At 46.6% G+C, this 16626-nt stretch overlaps 1 protein-coding gene across 1 annotated transcript in view; it reads right to left on the reverse strand.

Moving 5' to 3' along the window:
- Positions 1 to 1980: 1980 nt before the first annotated feature.
- The window catches only part of CDC42SE1 (CDC42 small effector 1), a 54918-nt gene continuing 40272 nt past the window's right edge, over positions 1981 to 16626 (reverse strand). Inside the window, exons 4-5 of the mRNA XM_073323415.1 lie at positions 9532 to 9631; positions 1981 to 7908 (exon numbers count right to left, since the gene is read on the reverse strand). Coding sequence (XP_073179516.1) covers positions 9560 to 9631 — 72 coding nt within the window. The 3' untranslated portion in view covers positions 1981 to 7908; positions 9532 to 9559. The remainder of the gene's footprint in view (positions 7909 to 9531; positions 9632 to 16626) is intronic.

Consider the following 16626-nt stretch of genomic DNA (forward strand, 5'->3'; position numbering starts at 1 on the left):
ACCATCTAAGTCTGTTCCCCTGCCTGAACGAAGTCGATTTTGCCTGTAGCGAACATAACAGCTAGTAATAGACTGATCTCGGCTTTTATAGCTTTAAAAAGAAAAGGGTTGTTACTTAAACACAGTGGAGTTACTGCCACTCGCACCAACACAGGGGTGGCTCTTCTGAAGTTAATATGCGGCTCCTTGTCTAGGCACCTACGCTGGGGCTGGAGCTACAGGCTCTAACTTTCCAATGTGCTGGGGGGTGCTCACTGCTCAAGCCCTGGCTCTGCCACAGGCCCTGCCTCCACTCCACCCCTTCCCACCCTCTCCCCTGAGCCTGCCATGCCCTCACTCTTTTACCTCCCCCAGCCTCCTGCAGCCACAAAACAGCTGATCTGGAGATGCAGGGATGGAGGGGGAGGCACTGATCGGCAGGGCTGCTGACGTATTACTGTGGCTCTTTGGTAATGTACATTGGTAAATTCTGGCTCCTTCTCAAGCTCAGGTTGGCCACCCCTGCACCAACACAATGCAGAACCACCAATGGAAGCATTATTGTAGGGCTGCGCATGAGTTCTTGGTGTCGACTTTAAGTACAGGGCAACAGGCCAAATTTTGGAGCTCCCCAACTTGAACATTGTCACTTTAAGTTGCAAGCATGCTGGTATCATTGTTGTTAGTAAAGTGTTAATAGTCCAGACCTATTTTCCACCAAAGTAAAGAGAAAGCACAGTTGAAATTGGCACAGGATTAAAATGTTTGTGATAACCCCTCTTAATAGATCAAGGGCCTAATTCTGACCTCACCTTGATTTTACTAAAATTTTAGCTGGTGTAAAGAGTTTAGGGAGTCCATTAACTGCACGCATTTAATCAGCTCCTGTAATTCACAGCCAATGGTACTAGACTTTTGGGCATATTTGTTTAAAAAACATTGCATGCAAATGTGTGTTGCTTGATAGATCAGATCTTTCAAAAATCCAACAGAGGAAATGGATGCTAGTATGATAAAGCAGGAAATGTTTACTGCCAGGAAGAGAACAAAATGGTTTGAAGGTCTAGATGTTATTTTGTGGCACTTATATTTATTAATCTGATTCCCTACCCACCTCCATAGCTGATGCAACTGCCTTAGGTAGAAAGTCAAGGGAATTAGCAACATGCTGCTCCATTTATCACCTAAAGAAATCCCATTCTGTATCAGACTAGAAATAAATTGCAAATTTCTAACACGGTGGGTATTTCACCATTGGAACAACTCACTTAGGAACTGTTGGGTTGTCGCTCAGCAACAGGCATTGAGCCTTCTTGTGGATAGAAATTCTGGTTTTATATTGTTAGCAGGGTTAATGGGTTCCACTACTAAACCAATAACAGGAAATGAGCAGGGGGAGGTCTTCAGGCTCGTTCTGCAGTAGAATCTCAGAGTTACAAACTGACCAGTCAATCACACCCCTCGTTTGGAATTGGAAGTATGCAATCAGGCAGCAGCAGAGACGAAAAAAGAAATAAATACAGTACAGTACTGTGTTAAATGTAAACTACTAAAAATAAATAAAGGGAAAGCAGCATTTTTCTTACCTCCATTCCCAAGGAGTTTGTAACTCTGAGGTTCTACTGTATTTGCTCTGGTCTAGAAGGCTACCCTGCCTAGCATAACTCCCTTTTACAGCTTTTATTCCTTGTAGAAAGCCTATGCCAGTCCTTGATTTAATTTAGATTTACCAGACCAATTAGTTTGTAGGTCAATCTGCAGTGGGGAGCAGGTAGGGGAAGCTGAGATGATGACTCTTTCATGAATGAGAATGTCACCTTTTTCATCCACCTGAGCATCTTATGTTCTGTATAAATATTTAATAGTAGGAACTGAAAATTATGGAACAGAAGTTAAAGTTTATTTGTAAAGGGGCGGGGGGGGGGAAGGACACAGAGGGACAGTCCAACCTTCCACTTCACAAAACAGGATAGTCTCTTTTCATACAAGCAGTCAGACAAAAATCTTTAACTTTTATTTTATTTTCAAACAAACACACACTGTGTAGGAAAAGTTAAGGTGTGTAAAAGAGAAAGAAGGCTATTTCTGTACAACTGTTCCACAAAATCCTTTTGCACAGAAGAATATAAAATTGTAAATTTTCTACAACAGTGTCTCAGTACAGCAGAGATTATGATAAATACATTTCAGTGTATTTGGATTTATTGTAAGAGGGATCCACCGAATAGCTATCGCTATGGCTTCCCAGTGCTCAGTTTCTTTAGCCGTGATACCTTTTCATACGCAATGCATTTCTTGCTTTAAAAAAAAAGTTTTTTTTTTAGGTAACATCAGAATAGCCCAGCTATTCTATCAGAGTGATTGTTTTCAACAGGCCAGCTGTGAAATCCATAGTTTGTGCAGGAGCTAGAATTTTACATCATCAACTTACTTATTTAAAAATCAAGTTATTGGAAAACTGAGCCAGATTCTTGTGATAAAGCCTGTGCTTTTTTTTTTTCTCCTCTTTGCCAACAGTTGATCTTTTCCAAATGTATGATAGCTGAGTAAGTTCATTCAGCAAAGCATCCCTCCTTCTTACCCATTCTGCCATTTTTTTGCTTGTGGCTTAAAAAAAAAAAATTAAAAAAAATATCCACAGATCCTCCATTTCTTGCACACCGCAAACTTCCATGGGAATTTGAGGCGCTCAAGTGATGGAGGTCCAGGACCTAGTTCTCCAAAACAGCCAGGAAGTAAAAGAGTTCTCCAGAACTCTTTCAGCAAAGAGAGGATTTAGCAGAGCAGAGAAAGCCATCAGGCTTCTGCAGCATTGAATGAGAGAGTTGTTTTTCAGGATTATTTTATCCACAGGGATTCTGGTCTCTGCCTAAGACTGTTCCAGATCTCTCTTTTCCATTTGATTTGCCCAATTGCTTCTGCTCATTGGGAAACTCTTGAGGATTTATAAATGCACAAGTACAGGTGCCTTGCTGCCTCCTACTCATGTGTGAAGAAATGTCCTTGTCATTCTCCATCATCCTGCACCATGTGCAGTTATTTAAAGCATGTAAAGTCACTGCTATTCTGGCAATATTTGCATTCATGTAAATGAGTGTACAATATGCAGGACAACAGAGAGTGAGGCCCCTCCTGCCTCTTGTGGCTTCAGGCTTTTAGTGCTAAAGCTTGTTCTCAGTGGCAAGACTCCCATTGACTTCAATGGGGCAGGATCAGGGCCTTAAAATGAGCATATCACACTTGGCCCTTGACTCCAGTAAGAGCGGAGTGCTTGTTAATGTCAATGGGAAGTTTGGTTCGCTTAAAGACTGCAGAATATTGGTCCTTACTTTGTTTCTCAACGCAAACAGACATGCGGAGCATGGTAAGAAAGGGTTTTGCCCGGATACCATGGACCAGAGAGGTTGGTAGGGAGGGGATGATTTTCATTTAATAGTGACTTGTCAGGTCAAATTGGGATCCAAAACTCAGGTTTTGTTTAAAAATAAGCTTTTAAAAACCAATATCCACCTGTAGATAGAAAATAAAATTTAAAAAATGGAAACAATTAAAAAACAAAAACCACCACACAAACGTTACATCCCCCTGCAGTAGTTGGGTTGCAGTACACTGCAGTGTTCCGCTAGTGGGGGTGAACATAAAACTGAAACGGACTAGAAACTAAAAGGGGAAAATGACCTATTTTCACTGTCAAAGCTGAGAGAAACATACAAAGTAATCAAAACTACATAAATAGTGAAACGTGAACTTGACTTTTAATTTTTTTTCCAGTTACAATCATCTAACAATACAGAAATTCATGTTGTGAGGTTTTAAAATATGATTTAACCCGACAGTGATTTTTTAAAAAGTCACAGGGCCAGATTTGATTTCTATCAGCGGGGTATACCTGGAGCAACTCTTCTAGAGTCAGATGCCAGATCTGCAGCTGTGTGAGTGATCGAGATTAGGTTGTAACTGGCAGTTAAAATCTTCTAAAAGCTTGCAAAAATAGATGTGCCTTTTGCAACAAACAAAATGGTGTGTTTCCTACTCCGTTGTGTGAAATGTCACCAATTCAAGGCCAGGTTCTGCCCTCATTTAAAGTAGTGTAAATCCAGTGTTGTCATCAGTATTATTCTGGATTTTACACCGAGTTAGATGGAGGCACTCTGCATTTCCACAAATCTAAAAGAAGAGTGCTTGTTCCTCTGACTGGAACCTGGCATGCTGACCAATAATGCCCCTTCACTTTGTAGGAACACTAGCAGGCAAACGAGATGCTTTTGCAACAGGCTTTCAGAGCCTCAGCTAAACAGTAGCTTTATGTAAGTTTCTAGCTTTCAATGTACAAACAGGACTAAAAAAAATAAAAAAAAAAATGCAGAGACTGTCAGGATCTTAACCGTACATCAGACAGACTCCAGTTCAGGGCAAACCATTTTAACCCCTCCCCACCTCGCCTCAGTATGTGCTCATAGAAAGGATGGCAGCATCTCCATTTCGACAATCTGTTCCATGTCAACAAATGCATTTGGCAGTTCTAAAGACACCCTCCCTCAGGATAGCACAAAAGTTTTAGTTTCAGGTTTTGGAAAAACTGAATCAGCATCTGCAGTTCATTTATAAAATACCAAGGAGAACAACACAGTACAGGAGGAAAATCAGTGGAAGAGCACGGACTAGCTTTCTGCAGAAGAACTGATTTATCTCCATAGGTCAGCTTTCAAAGCTTCATCCAGAATATCTTCTGCTGTCAATGCAAATCAGGCCTAAAACTTTTCAGAAACTGGTGAAAAAGAGCGTAGCACATGAAGCAAAAAAACAGAGAATGCAATACAGAGTTTCCTTCTCACCTTTGACCAGAGTGTGCATGTATATAGCTAAGCAACAATACACAAAGAGGTGTGGTTGCAATTTACTAACTCACAAGCATGTTGGGACATACAAATATGAAACAACTAGGAGCGCCTACAGTTCCCAACACAAACTTAGATTATTTTTCCTAATTTTGGGGTGAATTTAATGCTGATAAAAAGGCACCAGATTGGGACCTTTGGAGACCAACATCTTCCCTCCCACTGGGACAACAGCAAGGCAAGCTTCCCACAACACATAGCCCAGCTAGTGTCTTTCACTCTGCTCCAGAGGGGAATCCAGTTGCCGTAGCGCATCCAAACCTGCGCCTTGCCTTAGAGACTACCAGAAATCGTAATAGCAGTGTGTGTCACTGGGGCAGAGACTCACCAAACAGCTGTTAGATAGCTAACAATAGCTTTCCATGGCTACTGACATGGGCTGAATTTGTAGGAGCAGCCTAGAATTTAAGAAGCTCCGTATCCCACTACCAGGTCCCACAAGCCGTCTGGCCCTTCACAAAACAAGGCTGTTTAAAAGGGGAGGCTAGCAAGCTCTGCAGTCCTTGGCTACTTCTCAGTTATCGTGCTCTCAATCCAAGCCACTTGGTAAACCACGCTGATGTTTATACTCTGTACCAAACCATAGCAGCTCTCGTCCACTGTATCAATAACTTACTGCCACACTCATTGATAGGAATCCTGAAGCAGAGCTGTAGTGACAGTTAGCTGCATATCCAGTCAGGCCCCAATGATTCATTTGCTGTTCCAAGATTTAGTCCTTCCCCTTATGGCCAATGTCCTGCTTTGTACAGCTATTGACCAAATGCTCTGCCCGCTTACACCCTGGGCAGCTCCTGCTCTCACGTGTATGGTCATAAATCAAGGGTTATTGCACTGAGCTCAGTGGGAGTTACTCCAGTAAAGAGATGAATTGGGCCCATTGCCTGTAAGCCAGAGGTAATGGGGAGCAATGCCCCCCATAGATGAAAGACAAATCAGCTGCTTGCTCTTCTGGGGAATGTACCAGGGGACTAGTTTCAAAGGTGAATGTAGGGGAGAGATTCAGAGACGAACACTTTGAAGAGACTTTTCAATTCCCAGAGCATATTTCACTTAGAGCGAGTTGCTGTCAAAGCAGCCTTATTCCCCTTGGCTGTGGATGTGTTGGAATTGTTGCAGCAGGCGGTGTGTGCCTTATCCTTTGGGCCCCCACTTCTCATTATTGAAAACTTTATGGTCACATTATTAAAAGCCTGCTCCATAGCTCCTTGAAGCCAAGGTATTCTGTTCATCAACAGGCTTTGGACTGGGCCTTAAGAGAACAATTCTGACTGTATCCACAGTGACTTTGGATGGGATCAGTTCCTGCTGGCATGGGTACACTTTAGAGGAAACATATTGCAGGTAGAGTTTCGTGAAGACGGATGCTCTCTCCTGGAGGACAACTCAATCAGAAAGAGGTAGTAACCGTAATTCTTCAGACGTGTTTGCGGGGGGATACTGAATCATCGCTAGGCGATTCACCTTTAGGGGTTTGTCTCCGGGGCTATTGGCAGTACTGTTCTAATACTGTGGAAATAGACAAGATATAGCTGAGGACTTCTAAATTAGCTTTCCGTCTTAAAACGGAAACAAAAAACCCACGTATGTGTGTGTTTGTACCACACTGGCATCTCTAACAGAAATATGGAGGAAGATCCCCTTTCAACCATGACTGTAGTTTACACGCATCACCTCTTACAGGACTGGTCTCGTCACAGAAACCTGTTCCACACACTGCATGAGACAGGTCTTAAAGCCGCAGGCCAAAGTTGTTCAAAAGTGACTTGGGATTTTAAAGGGGCTGTTTTTCAGAGGCGCACCTCACTTTCTGAAAATCAAGCCACATTAAGGTGTCTCCAAACTGAGGCCCTGAAAATCACTATTCAGTTCTGAAGATATTGGCCATTAATATGTCCTCCTAAGTACGCCGTTGATTGCTGTGTTGGGCATTTCATTGTGCACCTGAAGAAGTATCGAGATCACTGGGTAAATCCATTCCTTCTAAAAGTCCTGTTATATAGCACAGACAGCTCTTTGCAGAATGCTAATCCTCACAACATCCCTGTGAGGTAGGCACGTTATTATGAGCTGGGGAAACTGAGGCAGGGAGGCCACCCTTTTGAAAATAGTCTACTAACTTTGGGTGTTCAACCTGCGACATCAAGAGCCTGATTTTCAGCTGGGTCACGTCCCCGAACTTCAGAAGCTTGGCACTTGTGAAAATCAGCCTCCAAGTTGGGCACCCAAAATTGGTGGAGACCTTTTAAAACGTAGGCCTAAGGCCTTGACTCGGGAAAGCACTTAAGACCAAGCTGCAAGAGGAATCTAAGTCAGAGGCAGGACTAGCACTCGGAAGTTCCGCTCTCGAACAGCTAGACCCTCTATTGCTCACGAATATTCCCATCTTAAAGCTCGGCTAATTAAGTTGTGTAGAGCCACGGACATGAATATTTTCTCGTTCTATTAAAAACCAGTTAAGCCGAACACATTGGTGTTAAACGAGTGTTTTGCTCTGACAGCGATCCTGATCATCAGCCCCTAAATTGGTTCAAATTCCAAAGAGGAAATCGTATAGCTTGAAGACCAGCACATGTTTTAGCAGTGTCCTTTCCCCTCCCACTGAAGGTGGGACCAAGCGATGCTTTGACAGTTTCATGGGCTGATTTTTGATTCTTCACGGCAGCGCTGAAAAACTGTTGAATAGACTGGTGTTTGGCTGTTATTTTTGTGCTTATAGTCATGAATAGAGTTAGAGGGCTCTGAAAAAAAACCAACAACCACAAAACACAAGCTTCTGGGATTCACACGGGGGGGGGGGGGGGGGGGGAAGCCATTAGGAGCGGAGCTTTCAGTATTAAAAAAAAAAAAGAAAAAACCCCACATTGCACTTTCAATGAAACTTATTAGATGCTGAGAAAACATGTAAAAAAAATCAAAGTTTGAGATCAGTTTGCATAAGTTATTGAGTGAATAAAGCGCTAAATATTTGTATTTCCGCCTGTCTGGCGGACAGGCAATTCAAGTGTGGGCTGTTGATGTAGCCTGGAACCTGCAAAGTGAAACAGATTAAAGCAAGAGTTAAAATGTGGTGGCAGAGAAGAAGAGTGAATTGCATCCCTGTGCAGAAGGTCAGCACAAGGGTTTATGCACCACTTAAACAATCTTGCCCAGAATCTGAGCTGCCCCTAGAGTCGGTGAAGACACAAAGGACTAGCCAGGGAGCATGGACAGGCTTATCAGTTACAGTGGCCGTCTCTAAAAATGAAAGCGGACATCTCTAGCGTTTATGCTTGAGAAGCAAACTTTCTAAAGGTGACCAAAGCATCTGTCTGCCTGAGTTTGCAGAGAGCTGGAAATGCTCTCTCAGATTTGTCTGTGCTGGTGCTAACTCGGACGCCAAGGAAGATACTCCAGATGGCAATGTCATTAACTATTTCACTGTTCAAAACATGTAAGAAAGGAGAAGGAGCACGGGACATGCCCGAGACTAGACTTGGGGAAACAGATGTCTGTATTAAGTTATATCTGCCTTTAACGCCAGCTGAGGGTGGGGTACAGATAGGGAAGAGTGTGTGTTTGATTCGGTTACTGAAGGGGCAAGATTTCAGCTTCCAAAAGTTTGGGAATTGCTGACTGGAGCGGTGCCTGGGGCCTTGTGCTGATTTTCAGCAGAGGGATGAATTTCACCCCCTATAAGAAAGGAACTTAGGAGGTGGCATATGGTTTGGTCTTTTATTTTCCCCCCAGCTTTATATTATGATCTAAGCAGTTTGTAGGGATGTGCTTTCTCTGTTCATCTGGAGATCGGACTGCTGGAGTAATCATATGAAATGATTAGGATGGAGCTGGGGGAGGATTATATTTTAAGGCCAAGCTTTTCAGAAGTACCCAGCCCAACTTGAGATACTACGAAGGTGCCCATTTTACTTTTAGAAGGTGAGGGTCCCGCAGATTCTGAACAGCCACACCCCCTTTAGGGTATATCTACACTGCACACTCAGCCTGGCCTCTGACTTGGGTTTGAGCCCAACCTGCCCTCCACGCAATCCACTCCCAAATTAGTCTGACTTGGGTCAGCCAGCACTCAGGATCCAGGTATTAGGACTCTGCCAAGGAAGGTGGGTTAGAGCCAGAGTCCCAATGTGACTCAGGTCAGCTCAAGCTGCAGACTCGAGTTAGAAGGTCTGCGTAGTGCAATATGGACACATTAAACACGGCTGTGAGACCTGGGTCCAGGAATTGTAAGCCCAGGTTTACAGTGCAGTGGGGACGCTCAATTACGGGCTTGGAAGCACCGAGTCTGCAAGCCCAGGTCCTGCAGACTTGGGCTAACTGTGCGATGTAGACATACCCTTAGAGTGCCTCAAGTTGGACAGCCAAAAATTAAGGCATCCAAGATCACTGGGCATTTGGAAAGCCTCAACCTACAGGTTCCAAGGCTGGGATTTCAGTGAGATTCAGGCCTCAAACCCCAGCCCTAATGTGAAACCTACCGGACCTCAGTGTGTAATGCCTACTAGCAGTAAACGGAAAAGTGATCAGTGCAGCGGCTGACTGATTTTACATCTGGACCTAATCAGATTAATTGATTGAGATAGTATGTTCTGTGCAGTCATCATGCAGAAGGGGACATTTCCTCTTCCAAAATTCACAGAGATAGCAAGGTACTTACACTCTGTTGCTACACTCCACTGCTAGAGCTACAAAACTCTGGAGCTACTCCATTGTCTCTCCCGTCCGCCTTTGGATCTCATCTCTTGAACAGCGCCTGTCTGCAGAGAGAGCACGCACGCTTAAAACATGGTCATTTAAAACTGCGCCTCTAGGATATTTTTGTGCAAAGGGGTAGAACATTTGTGTTAGTGACGGCCTAGCTAAGAACTGCTACCAAGCTGTACTGCGCATGGATTAGAAAGAGCTGCACTGAAATCAACCAGCATCTACTGAGAATGTGTTTTTGGTCGCCTGACAAAGCTGCCATAGAGTGGTTTGAGCAGAGTTCTGCAAGTTAGAACTCCTGAATTCCTTCCTTCAGGCTACAGCAGGGCATGTAGGCTAGTTGAGAGGCAGGAGCTTAGAGTTACAACTCCTGGGTTTCATACCAAACTCTGTGAGAGAAGTGTGGTCCCGTGGTTAGAGCAAGAGGCATTGTGAGTCCAGATTCCTGGGTTCTAGCCTCAGTTCTGCCACTGATTTGCTGTGTGATCTTGGCTAAGTGACTTTTGCTTGGCACAAAGATGGGGGATAGATAGTGCTGCCTTACCTGACAAGGTGGAAGATGGGCAGCACCAGAGAGTTTGCTTCCAAGCCCTTCATGGTGGAGAGGAGCATAAAGGGAAAAATCTGCATCCCTTCTCCCACTGGGAGTTTCCCTCATCTGGGCAAGAATGCAAAGGACACAGAGGAGCCCTACTCATGGAGCTCGGAGGTGGTGGGGTGTCTTTAGCAAGGCCATAGCTGGCTTTCCGCAGAGGGGTTCTCTGCCTCTGTGGGATCTCAGATATGCCCTCTCTGGTTCCTATCCTGCCCTACATGCCAGATGGCTTCTCTGCCCGGTTGCATGTGTCATTTTCCACCCTGCCACTGCATCAAGAGAACCCTGGATCTGGCAGCCACTCTAACACATGGCTCACTACAAGCACCGAGGCTGTCTGCTCAATCGGAGGATCTTTGCTACCTAGTTATGGGGGAGAAGAGACACTGGCTGTTTGTTTCCTGCCCCTTCTGTGCTCAGCGCCTGGTCCAGTTCCTGTCTGACTTTTCCCACCTGCCAGGGCAGGGCTGGCTGGGGCTCTTTTTTAGCACGCCACCTGGGTGCTGCTGGGACCGGAAAGCATTTCTGCAGATAGTGTCCACTTAAATCAGGTTTAAGGGTGGAAGGTGAGATGGTATATCAGGAGGATGCGATTTTAAAGCCCAATATCCCAACCCACCTGCACCCCTCTCTTGGGAGTCTGATGGGAGAAAGAGAGGGCACTCTAGTGAGGCAGTTTCTCCTTACCCTCCACCTAGCTTAATGTGGTGGTGTTGGATTCATCTCATCTCTTCTCCTCCTGCATCCTAGTTTTGTGTCTCCTGCCACTTCTCTCCCCTCAAAATTCAGGCAGCTGCTCATTAAGCTCAGCCAGCTGAGATGTTGCTTATGTTTTATGCTGGTGGATCTTAGAGAATAAGTGCTGAACAAGGAGATGCCATCCAACTTATTGCAGAGCCTGTGATATTCCTTTAATACCTTCAAGATGTACCTGCCTGGCTTTGTTTCTTCAGCTGCAAGGGAGCCATATAAGCACCATTAACCCTGGGTCATGGTCATAGACCCCAAAAGAGATTGTTAGCAGGCTAACCAACTTTGTTCAGCATTAACATTTCCGCACATTTCAGGAGAACCAATGACCACAGCAGACAGAACTAGCCATCAGGACTCCTGGGTTCCATTCCCAGGTCTGGGAGGGAGCAACATCTAGTGATCAGAGCAGCTGGGCCCGGGAATGGAACTCAGGAGTCCTGACTCCGAACTCTACAAATGTGTGAATGCGGCAAGTCACTTCCTCTCTGTAGCCCATCGATAAGGGGAGGCGGGAGGGAACTGGTCACCACAGACCCTCCTCGCAGCTGAGGGGATTGGAGACAGTCGTTCATTCCTGTTTGTAAAGCGCATTGAAATCATCAGCTAGGGAAGCACCACGTGAAGATAAATGATTAGCATCAGTGCAAAGCCATTGACCGAAAAAGCCCAAAAACTTTGGTTCCTCTAGAAGGAAACTCCAGCATGAAGGTCACTTGCAAAAAGACCCTAGGATTTTTAGTGCCGGCTGCACTACGTTCCGAGTGAGTTCACTGCCATCATTCACCACCCTTTTTCAGCGCACACTGTCTGCATGCCTGGCAAGGGCAGGCTGGATCCCAAGGAGACTTTCTCTCTCTATGCTTCCAGGCCCCACCCTTGGAGTTAAGCAGGTTTAATGAACTGGGCAGGAGCAACCTGGCAAAATACAACTCGTCCTCAGGCTGACCTGACACTTGCAAGAGGAAAAAGGAGTTATGTAACTGCTGCCCCCACCCTAGCTGCCCCCTCGGCTAGCTGCCGAGCACCTTCCCTTCTCATGGGAGGTGAGGGCACTCTGAGCCATAGGGGAAGCGCAGAGCGCCTGGCAGGATCAGATCCCAGCAGAACTCCAACTAAGAGAATGTAAGGCAGCACCTTATAAGCCTGGGCAGAGCATGTGCCAATCTGCTGAGTTAACTTTGACCACATTTGTGTTTGCAGCACGTCTCCGCCTTGCTGCAAAACAAGATTATACTGGCTCCAGCCGAATCCGTGGGTTAGCTGCCTCCTCCCAGTCCCAGCACGGCCTTAACTGTGGCCTTTCTTGCAGGTGGACCTATTCTATCACTTTCCCCAAGTGAAACCATTTGATCATAAAAACAAACATGCCCAGTTAATCCCCAGTCTTAGGGTTCATTAGTTACGCTCAGACCCTCCAAGCCCAGTTCCCACAACTCCACCACCCTCCCCACCACCGCATACCCGAGAATAAAGATCAGGCCCAGTTATCTTCTGGCCAGCACATCTGCCTTTGCACAGCCCATACCCAACGCTTCCCAAGCTTTGGCCTCTGGCTTCCCTGGGGCTGCTTCTGCAAGATGCTAAGGGACTTGGACAGCCCTGAGGGGGAAAGCGCTGCTTCTTTCCAGCTGCTGGCTGCACAGCTGCCCCTGCTTCTCCCGAGTCCTCCGGGCCACATTCTGAAAGGGGCTTTAGAGCTGCAGGCCAGGGCCCCGGGGAATCGCAGCTCCCACAATTGTGGCCATGGGGGTGGTGCTGCACTGCGCAGAGCCACCTGCACACCCCCTGCACCAAACAGGAGCTGCCCCAGGTAAGTACTCTGCACCTCCTGCCTGCCCCAGCCCTGAGCCTCCTCCCGCATCCCCACCCTGAGCGCCCTCCCAGACGCCGCACCCCACCCTGAGCACCCGCTGTATCACAAAGTGTTAAACCAAAGATTTTCAAAAATAATAAAGCATATTCAATCATATTGCTCTCACTAAAATTAATTGTTTTTTTTAGCGAGAGCAAAAAGGTTTTTTGCACCGTTAAATTTTTTTAAAAAAATTTTCATCTTTATAATTTCTATTTTGTGTGTATGTTTTTGTAATTTACACAGTATATTAGTACATGTATATAATTTTATATATTGGGGGTGCGTGCTCAAAAAATTTTTACTGATAGGGGTGCGCGATCAAAAAAGTTTGGATACCACTGATCTAGAGCATACCAACTGGGATGGGGGCTGTATGAAATCAGAGGATACCTTCTTTAACATTGTCTTTCAGTGAACTGAACCAAGAGGGAAGGTCCCCCACGGTCAGGAATGGAGACAGTTGAATAAGAGAGAGTTCCTGAAGAGGCTGCAAAAAGAGGATAGTTGTTTGGCCATAAAAATTCGTGAAGTGGCAAAGGAGAAATGGAATTAATCCAGGGCAGTCTCCTGCATGGTGCAGGTCAGGAGGTCAGACTAGATGATTGCGGTGGTCTCTTCTGACTTTAGAATCCAAGAACCTGTGAATGGTGCTGACGTCAGTCACTGGTGGAAAGAGCCACCTGGGAACCTCTGTAGTTGGATTCCTTATCCTTGCTCAGGTAGGACTGGCTTTTTTGTTTTACACGGGGTCCCATAAATCAGTAGAAGCTGGGTGATGGGCTGGAGTTGGTGCTGGGCAGCACCTTGTTAAAGTTCTCAGCAGATTGAAGGACAGTTTTCCTTGCTCTGAATGATCAAGGTCCCATTGAACCATCTCTGCTAGGTCTGATTGCCTTGAGGCCCAAGCTTCTTCTGAAGAGTAAATGTTATGCCCTTGGAATACACCAGCTTACGCGCACGCACACACACACACGCTCTCTCTCTCGGAGGATCCTCTAGATTGCCTACAGGGTCTTCACTTCACTGAGCCCTGCTTTTACCCCATTCCCATCTCAAACCACTCTGCTCTCTGTGCACTCAGTACGTTGATCATGGGAAAACCTAGGGGGGTTCCAGAGAAAAGCACTTCATACCTGTTTGTTGGCCCAGCCCTGTGGCTCTCTTCCTTGGCTGTGGTTCCCAGGAAGTGTTTTTGTTTAAGTGAGAAAACAAATGAGAAGAGTCAGTGGCAATGGTGCAAAGAAAATCCAGGAGTCCAGAATCCCAGTCCACACTCTGAATGGACTCAGGAATGTGGACAACTAGACCCAGAGCCACAAAAGGAGTAGTCAGCCATGCAGAAAGAGTTGCTCGGGCCCGCTCTGTCCAAGTGCATTTAGAGGAGAAAAAAAAAAAAAAAAACCTACAGCTGACCCATCACATTACCTTTGTTGTGAAACTCCCTCACCCTCTAGCCTGCCAAATTAAACACCCTGCTGCTAGGATTTGCAAGTCACAGTCAAGAGCGATTTCACCAAGGCTGCGAGCAACTTCCCGTCAGCTGCAGGAAGGACACCCAACATGTCACAACAAATATCTCCTGTGTCGCTCTTCAGAACATGACACTCTCCTCCTCCAGGAAGCTTGGTGGCAAAATGTTTACTGCTGGGGGAGCGTGGTGGGGAGGGAAATGCCCCCTTCTCCTCCTTTACAGGTCATGGCTTGAAACTACACAGCCATCACAGTAACAGCCATGACAATGATCAGCAGGAATCAATGCAGCATGGCAGCTGTCCCACAGAACCACTCCTCCAGCAGACAGTGCCCAATCTAAGAACACCATACTCGCAGCGTGGCTGAAGCCTATGTGTCCACCGAACAAGGGACACCAGCCTTGATGGCTTCCCCCTCCATCCTTGCTCAGTCCTGACCTGCGAGGCTGAGAATTTGGGGTCCATTCAGTCCGTGGCCTATGCTGCCATCAGCACTAGTGACACTAGGTTTTGTGATAGGGATGCCTGTGCTCCAAGACCTGACTAGAGCCACCAGCTCCATCCGCATTGGAGCTACCAGTCAGCTGCCTGCAGCCAGTTGCCACCACCCAGGACTGGATTTGAACCGATGATCCAGCGGGGATAAGCCTCATCACCTACATTTCCTTGAACCACCCAGTTCGGAAGGGAGACACCTCTGAAGTCACCCTGGTGCAGCTGTAGTGGCTGGTTCTACCCATGCAGAGTCAGTGCGACGTGCACAGGGTGTGGAGCACTGCGGCTGTTCTCGGTGCCGTTACCATTCTAAAGCAAACATGCGCTTGTGAGGATAGACCAGAAAAAGGACTTTTACGGGCCGCCTCTTTGGGAAAGCCCCTGTAGATTTTTCTGCTATGAGTGGATAGGTTGCTACCTGAGCGTTATCTCCGTCTTGCAGATAGGGAAAAGGAGGCTAGAAAGGTGAAGTGCTCAAGCCAGTGGCAGGGCAGAGATTCCCAGGACTCCCGACGCCCACTCCTGTGCTTACTCCATTCGAGGAGGCCGTATCTGTGCGGCGCAGGGACTTCTTGCCAAAGCAGAGAATCAGCGTCTAACCTGGTGCGTGGCTTTATGCCACAGAGAAGCCTGTGAAAGCTGAGAAGCCCCAAAGTCCAGAAGGATGTGAGAGAATCTGTCTTCCTGATGCAAATTGTACTCCAAATTCCAGAGCCACATCTTAGTTAAGTGCCGCTGCTTAGGTACGTGCGAGTTTTTGCCCTGGCGAAGGCACATGCCATGCTGCAGGGAGGCAACATTCCCTGATGCCGTGCTGTGGCGCTTGATGAATCCCAGGCTTTGGGAATTGCAGTGAGCACTTTAGAAGAGAGCACAGGGCACTTGGATGTAACAGCTGGGGCACAAGGAGGCTCTTACGTAAAGATTTCCACTGCTTAAATAACGCAGACCAGAATACTGCAAGAGGCGCAGACATACGGGCAGAGAGAATGCCAGGCCAAGAGGAACAGACTCAAGAGAGCAGCAAGGGTAAACACTCCTGGGCATTTACTCTCGTCAGTTTGGGAGTCTGGCTGCCATTAGAAGCTGCCTTTTTCCCCAGCAGCTGCAATCAGCTGGGGTGCTCAAGCTAACAGCCTCCCCAGTATAGATGGGACAGGGCTGGTAGAATGGTGCCTTCCGTGAAGGGTCTTAGACCCTGGATCTTCCTCTCCCTGTTGGCCCAATGGAGGATCCCGCTGGTGGATGGAGAGGCCGCGCAGGGTGCTCTAGAGATCAGGAGTGTCTTAGGCTTCCCCTGCAGAAGGCTGGATAAATGAGATGGCTTGAGAGGGAGAATATAACTTGTGGCAGGTCAGGTGCCCATCTAGCTGGATCTTTGTATTGCACACACAGGCACCGGACACATGGAAATAAACAAACTCGTTAGATCGGACTAAGCGCAAAATCCAGATCCTAATGGCAGAACTTCCACTGCCCTCCATGGGACCAGGGTTTCACTCTAAACCAGTAACTCAGAAGCCTGGGGTAGATGCTTCCCAGTCTGAAAAACAGCCAAACAGCCAGCGTTTTTCATTTGCATCTGATGAAGTTGTTATATCCCATGAAAGTTTATGCCCAAATAAATCTGTTAGTCTCTAAGGTGCCACAAAGACTCCTCGTTGTTTTTACCGATACAGACTAACACGGCTACCTCTCTTAAACCTGTTTTTCATTTGCAAGTCTCCCTGTGTCCCACCTCTTCCTCCTGCTGCTTGGCTCAGGCCGTTTAGCCTCATGGCCCAAATCACCCCCCCAGTAACCCTCAAGTCTCTCACCCTCCTCTAGGAACATTTACTCAGGACCAGATCTGCCTGCGGTCCCTTAGCCCACCTTCAG

The sequence above is a fragment of the Lepidochelys kempii genome, chromosome 24, assembly GCF_965140265.1.
Source record: "Lepidochelys kempii isolate rLepKem1 chromosome 24, rLepKem1.hap2, whole genome shotgun sequence".
In the NCBI taxonomy this organism is placed as follows: Eukaryota; Metazoa; Chordata; order Testudines; family Cheloniidae; genus Lepidochelys; species Lepidochelys kempii.